Source organism: Hibiscus syriacus, unplaced genomic scaffold (assembly GCF_006381635.1).
Source record: "Hibiscus syriacus cultivar Baekdansim isolate YM2019G1 unplaced genomic scaffold, ASM638163v2 tig00111817_pilon, whole genome shotgun sequence".
In the NCBI taxonomy this organism is placed as follows: domain Eukaryota; kingdom Viridiplantae; phylum Streptophyta; class Magnoliopsida; order Malvales; family Malvaceae; genus Hibiscus; species Hibiscus syriacus.
Window position 1 is genome coordinate 244,953 of NW_024063188.1, and position 7,601 is coordinate 252,553.

General features: G+C 28.9%; 1 protein-coding gene across 1 annotated transcript; it reads right to left on the minus strand.

Annotated features, from left to right (window-relative positions):
* Window positions 1–3,956: 3,956 nt before the first annotated feature.
* On the minus strand, window positions 3,957–4,602 carry LOC120171218 (zinc finger A20 and AN1 domain-containing stress-associated protein 6-like). The gene has a single exon (XM_039178960.1). The coding sequence runs from the start codon at window positions 4,598–4,600 to the stop codon at window positions 3,983–3,985; it is 618 nt and encodes a 205-aa protein (XP_039034891.1). The 5' UTR covers window positions 4,601–4,602; the 3' UTR covers window positions 3,957–3,982.
* Window positions 4,603–7,601: the final 2,999 nt, after the last annotated feature.

A 7,601-nucleotide genomic window follows, 5' to 3' on the forward strand; every position in this document is an offset into this window, starting at 1 on the left:
CTGATTTTTTTTGCTTATATTGCTCTCTGGAAAACCGAGAGGAACACCCCTTTTTACAACAGTGTTATCGGGTTTTATAACCCTTGTTGATTTACAGCTTTTTTTCAAAAACAAAATAACATGATTACACTGTTTGGGAGCGGATTTGAGTAACTAGCTGACTTGGGCAAACTGACATGGCAGGGGACTGGTGCGTGGTTCGTGGAAATGGCGGTGGCTCGGGATTGGTGTAGCACAGCGGTGGATGGGGATTGGTGCAGCACAGCGATAACAGATGATTAGTAGAGATGGAGGTGGCATGCTCTCCATCTGGTGGCGGCGGCGGGTGGCTAACCCTAAGATTAAGGTTAGCCAAAGTTTGTAATAGTGTAGGCGTTTAGGGTTTGGTAATTAGGCCCAAGTATGATTGTAATTTTGGGGCCCAATTTCCTTTGTAATTGGGGGTTGGATTAATTTCGAGCGTGCAGAAAATAAAATTAAAATAAATATAAATATAAATATAAATAATCATAAAATAATAATAATAATAATAATAACAGGATGAAAACGGGTGTCGACAAGAGGTTTTCAGTTGATCAATCGAGTCCAATAGAAAAAAAAGAATATTTATTAAATAATTAAATTAGATTATTATTATTAAAATCATTACATAAATTTAACATATGAGTTATACTAATATAAAACAATAAAGTTGATAAGAATTCTATAACACAAAATTTATTTTGGTTTATAATAAAAATATAAATTAATGCATATTAGACATTGATTTAATTTTAAAAATACACAAAAATATTGCTATAAGTAATAGCACACAAATGTGTCATTAACATTAAAAATATATTTAGTGGTAACTGAGATTCTCAAACTTTTGAGAAAAATAATTAGTGTAGTCCCTAAACTTTTTTTTGCACCAACTATAATCGTTAAACTTAGAAAAAAATTAATCTAACCCTTTGAAAAATAAAATCAAATGGTTACTGTCACAACGCTTACATGACAGTTCACAAACTTGACAATATATAATAATTATGTGACAGTTCACGATTCTATTGTGACAATACTCGATGGACGATGATGTGGTAGATGAACTTAATTGATTACTTTATAAAGTTTGAGGATTTATTAATTTTTTAAAAAATAAAAATTTATTTAAATTGAAAATATAAAATATAAACAATTATTAAGATATTCAATAAATTAAATATAAAATAATACAAAATTAAATTATTAAAATAAATTAATTTAAGGATCACGTTGAGTGTAAAAAAAGTTTATGGACCATATTGACTTTTTTACAAAAGTTTGAGGGTTTCAGATACCATTAATTCATAAAATTATTGTTAGAATGATTTAAATATGTGTAAGTTAGGTTAAAAATTTAGATATAATGTTTCCTTATTTATTTTTTGAATTTTCAAAATAATTTTAATGAAAATAGTGAAAACATCTTTTTTACTTTTTCATATTTTCACTTATTTTTGTTTTTATTTTCCATAAATCATTTTTCAATTTTACAACTAAACATGTTTTCTTCAATATTTTCTATTTTCTATGAAAATAAAAATAACCTATATTTTCTAAAACCAACGAACGCTAATTGTCTCAAAAGTTTTGAACTCTAAAAATTTCTTAAAACTCTGAATATCAAAGGTTCGTTTGGTAATACTTTTGGAAAAAACTTTTAGCTAGAAAGATCGTTTTGACTGTAAAATCAATGTCAAATGGATAAAAAATTTAAAAAAATTACGGTGAAAACATTGGTTTCAAACCAACTGCAAAAGCTATAATTTATAGCTTTTCATTTTTCAACTTTACGTTTGGAAGCAGATTATAATTTTACCCTTACTAATGCATGTGTTCCTCTCAATTATGTATTTACATTTTATTGTAATAATTTAATATTATACTAAAAAATAATTTATTAATTTTAATAATTTATTTTGATTATTTAAAAATAAATAATTCATGATTTATATTAGAATATTAATAGTGAGTTATATAAATACGTTTTTATTATGATTAGATTTTTATTTGTATTTTTATATTTTATTATATTTTAAGTGATATAAGTCATATATAATAATATTTTTGAATTTATTATAATTTAAAATTGATATGTTTCGTATATAAGTTTAAATAATATTTAAATAATATATTTTTAATTTGCAAACTAATATTTATAATAAACATTTTATATTTTCAAATTCAATTTCTATAACATTTTTAAAAATCAATTTTTTAAAGCTATATCAAACTTACCCTAAGAAACCGTAACCATCTAACAAAATATCGTGTTCTAGGGGTTTCTTGAAACCTCCTAGGCCTTAATCGTTAGAGTTCTAGCAAAAATGGAAGCACGATTTGAGGGGAAGATATGAGGGATATAATAAAATAAAAGTATTTTTAAATATATTTATATTTTAAAACTAATTTTTAAATAATATAAGATGATTATAAAAAAATATTTATTCATGATATTTTTTAATTATTGATAACCGATACGTTTTTTTATAAATACATCTATTTGAAGTCAAAATATTAAGAGAAGATAACACTCATTTTAATTATTATGATCAGGATTTATAAGTTCAAAATTAAAAAGGTTAAACATCTCCAATAATTGTTTTTATTATAATATTTTTATAATATACTTTGATGATTTAGGAACACTATTATTTTTATATATTTAATATTTTTGTAGAATATATACTATAATTTGTTAGCCTAAATAATTAGGATTTAAGAATTTGAGTTTGTAGGTCCAAATTTATTGATTATAACATTCAAAACGGAAATAGCAATCATAATTGGCCACTGCCAGCCCAGCATAGATACACATCAATAGAGAGTGCATTTTTTACAAGAAAGAGAAAGACTAAAAGGGACATGTAAAATAAAATAGACTTTTTCAGAAAACTTATTAGGATGAAAATATTTTTATCCAGCCTAATTGGTTTCTCTTTTATGGTGGGACCACACTAGAAACACGTGTCGCATGTAAAAGACTTGGATAATTTCTAATTTCTCTTTCGTCGAAAGCCAAGGTTTCATCCAATGGCTATTCCGTTTTCTTCTTAAATCTTGGAGACAATATAGTAAAAAATGGTCACAACTTTACTTTCCTAAGTCTGGTGAAAACATGGGATTGCACATCGGCGTATTAAAAGTGGCATGCCTTGAAAATTTATGTTGACGTCAATATTCTGATAAAGGAATGATTGTGACAGATAAAACTCAAATTTGTATGCTTCAAGATCATAAAAAATTGATTAAACGAAGATATGTTGCCCACTACTAGATCCTTTCCCTATATGACCAACAACACTATTAAACCTTTTCGCCACGCACATGATCGAATGCTTAAAGGTTATTGTGTTATTACAGTTTCATTCTAAGATAATACCGATTCGCTCCGAGATGCATTTGCTTCACTCTAAAATGTGTATATTCAACTCTTAAATGATTCACGACCATTATATTTATTTTCATAGTTGCAACATTCCTCATGTTCTTCGATCATTGTCAAATACGATCTTTCATCGAGAAGATAACGGATCATGTACTCTGAATTTTCTTAATCATAATCATCATTTTCAATGAAAGTGTAATACGGAAACAATGAAACTTTGTTGTTTCATATATTAATATAGTCGGCATGCATGACTTCTTAATTATCAATGAACTTGTTTTGTCCATCTATATTGTGATGATTACGTAGAATTTGTGTAGTAGGATGATAGAAGCCAAATTGTTTCAGTACCTTATCTTTAAACTGAAATTCGATAATACAAAAGTGAATCATCGATTTAATAATACATGGAATTTTTCAGAAAACTTATTAGAATAAAAATATTTTATCCAGCCTAATTGGTTTCTCTTTTATGGTGGGACCACACTCGAAACACGTGTCGCGATCTAAAAGACTTGATAATTTCCAATTTCTCTTTCGTCGAAAGCCAAGGTTTCATCCAATGACGACTTCTTAAATCTTGTCGAGCTTATCTGCTTTGACTACGGGGTTAGCGCGTGCAATCTCCACTCTGCCGACTGTTTTGAAATCGAACGTGCACCCGTGATTCTCTGGATACCTGTGCGATCCGCAAAACGTAGTCCCGCATTTGCACTTGAACCCGGTCAACCCGACTCGTTTCCTGCAAACCATGCACCGATTTGGTTGTTGTTGCTGCGGCAGCTGCTCAGCTTCCGGGGCAATCTCGACAGCCGGAGCAGGCGATTCTCCGATGACTTCAGGGAGAGTGAATAGCGGAGCCTGAGAAACGGATTCGACAACCGCTGACGAAGATGAAGGGGAGGAGGAAGAAAGAGATGATTTGATGGAAGAAGCTCCTTGTTGTTCTTTGAGACGAAAATCTCTATAACATTTAGAGCACAGATTCATCGTCGCCGGACTTCCGAAAAAGCCGCAGTTGTTGACGCAAAGACGGTGGCCTTCCGGCGTTTGGCATCTATGCTCCTCCGCCATCTTTTTTAAAATCTCTCGATCTTTTAAATTTCTTGTGAAGTTTAATATACTTGAGATGGGATCTGCAAGATCTAAAACGGAAATTATCAAAAAAGAGAAATCAAACTTTTGGAACATCAAAACACAAAATTAAAAATTAAAGAAAGAAAGAGAAATACCTCGAAAGGGAAAGCTGGGAAGGAAGAATGATCAGAGAGAGCGTGCAGAGGGAAGGAAAGAATGATCAGAGAGAAAGCGTGCAGAGGGAAGGAAGAAACAACGACGAAAATGGAACAGAAGAAAAGTAGTTATTTTATAGATCAGGAATTTGATTTTGAAATTGATATCTGTTTTTATTTTAATTTATATAATAAACCAAATAATAATAATCAATATATTTTTTTAATTGAAAGGCCAAAATGGAAGCCACCGACCCCGCCTTTGGTTATCCTAATTGCCTGCAAATAAAAAATTGGCCACCGAAATTCATGCACGCAGCAAAGAAGAGAGAGGCAATTGAAACTACTCGCGCGCCCCACTTCTCCTAACCGAATCATTTAACACGTGGTAGTTAATATTTATGAATGAAAAATAAAAAGCTTAATTCAACAATAAATCCTTAAACTATATATTTTCTGAATTAGATATCTATATTTTTTGTTGAATCATATATCCAACCTATTATTCATAACTTTTTTCGTGTTATGTCATTATTTTAATTGTTTAAAATGATGTAATAAATAAAAAATATCATATTTTTATAATAAAGTATCACGCAATATATATATATATATATATATATATATATTTTGAAAAGGGTGTACTTTGTATTAAGTGTTGAAATATACAAGGTATATCACTACCAAAGGCCTCGTTAAAAAATCTCCCTAAGTTTATTTGGAGGAAAAAAATGCGCTTTAAAGTAAACAAGGTCGAAAACACGAATCGTTAACGATAACAGAATCTTACAACCTACCATGGAAAAAAATAACAAATGTACAATACAACAAAGACAACCCCTACTACAGCAACAGCCGGACACCACTGCAGCTTCCACTCAACCAGATTGGCCAAAAATGAGCCTCAGAACACCATCACGCAATATATATATTTTAAAATATTATCAAGTTATATCATCAGTCTAAATTCTAAAATCAATATTATGTTTTTTTATAAACATCTGAATTTACTCATTTTGATCCTTTTTACTATACGTGAACGTTACAATTAATTAATTTAACTGAATACGATATCAATTTTTTAAATAATTTTAAAATTTAAATATTAATGTTATAAATAAAATAAATTAAGAGAATCATTTTCATAATAAAATTTTATAGCATTTAAAATTATATTATAAATATAAACAGAAATTTAGTTTGTTAATGTTCGTTTGTTAAAATGATAAACGAACACAAACCAATAAACATAAAATTAATTGAGTTTATGTTCGAGAAAAGTTTTCTTTCCAAACAATTTTAGGATTTATATTTTCTTTAATTGATTTGAGTATTTTTTTTGTTTGGATTTAAAATTAATTGAGTTTAAAAATATTAATGAATTTAAGGTTAAAGTTTATTAAGTTTTAATATTTCAAATAGGTATGGAGAACATAAACAAACAAACACAAACAAATGAATATAAACAATAACATTCACAAACATAAATGACGAATAATTTTTTTTCATGTTCGTTTATTTAATTAAATAAATAAAAAATATTATTTATATTCACTTATTTAATAAATAAAAAATTTAAGCAAACTTCTCGCCAAATAATTTACGAATGATTCGTGAATATTCAATTTGTTTACTTGCCTAATATTTTTGGCCGGATAGAGTGGCGACAGACGCGACATTAGGAGCGTGTGGAAGAAGGTGGTGCGGTTGGGGTGCATGATTTAAGGCATGGTTGAGCGGCTAATGATTGAGCGTAGTCTTGAATAAAGTTTAGAGCTTTGATGTGTCAGAGCCGACCTGGGTTTTAGGACCACCAAATTGGCATCATATCAATAGAAAAATATCACAAAAAAAGTATTTAATAATTTATATGATTTTGTAAATTCTGTCCGATTATCCACGTAAGCTTGCATCGGTTGATACTTTTTTAGGGCAGGGCCAAAAGATTTCGAAGTTGTATTAAACATTTTTTATTCGTGAAAATAAACTGAAATTGATCATTTATGTTATCACCATAAGTTTTAAATATATAATTTGGCTTTAGAATGTCAAAAGTAAGGTATAAATTGAAAAGAAACTAAAACTACATTTTATAGCTTTAAACAATCTAAAAGTATGTATATATATATATATATATATATATATATATATATATATATATATATATATATATATATAAAGGGCTTCACTACATGATTAATTATTTCGGTTTATGTTTTGTCTATTTTTTTCATTGATTTCAAAAAACATAATATATAGTCACTTTCATTTACTTAATTAAAACGTGGTCACCACGAGTTAACTGTCGATAAATATTTTTGTATAATCATATATTTGGTGTCTACTATTTACACATTCTCTTAATTTAGTCATACTTTTAATAAATCAAAATAAATTTCTTCATTCAATCAAATGATATCATGTATCACAAGTACCACGTGACGTGTCACATGTTACCATTCGGTTGGAGGACCAATTTTATTTAATTTACTTTAGTTTAATATATTTATTTTCCATCAAAAAGAGGTAACACATGTCACTTTCCGGTTAAAAAAAATGAAACAAAGTAAATTGGAGACAAAGGCATTCAAACCTAGGTCACTTGGGAAATTAAGCATGTACTCAACTATTGAGCCAAAACAAATACTTAGTATACAATAGAAAACATGATGTATATATTTTGTATCTTAGTGTATAAATACCATAGTTATCAAAACCGAACCAGATCGAGCGGTTCAACCGGTTGAACCAGTGGCCTGTCCGGTCCGGTTAACTTCCAAAACCAATTTTGCAATGAACCGGTTGAAAACCGGTAAAATCGCTGTGAATCGGTTGAAAACCGGTGTAAACCGCCGGTTCTGTTTTTTTTTCTTTTTTTAAAAAAAAATTAAACCAAACGACGTCATTTGTTAAACAAGCCGAGTCGAACTCGAGTATTGTTGAGCTCAACTCGAACTCGA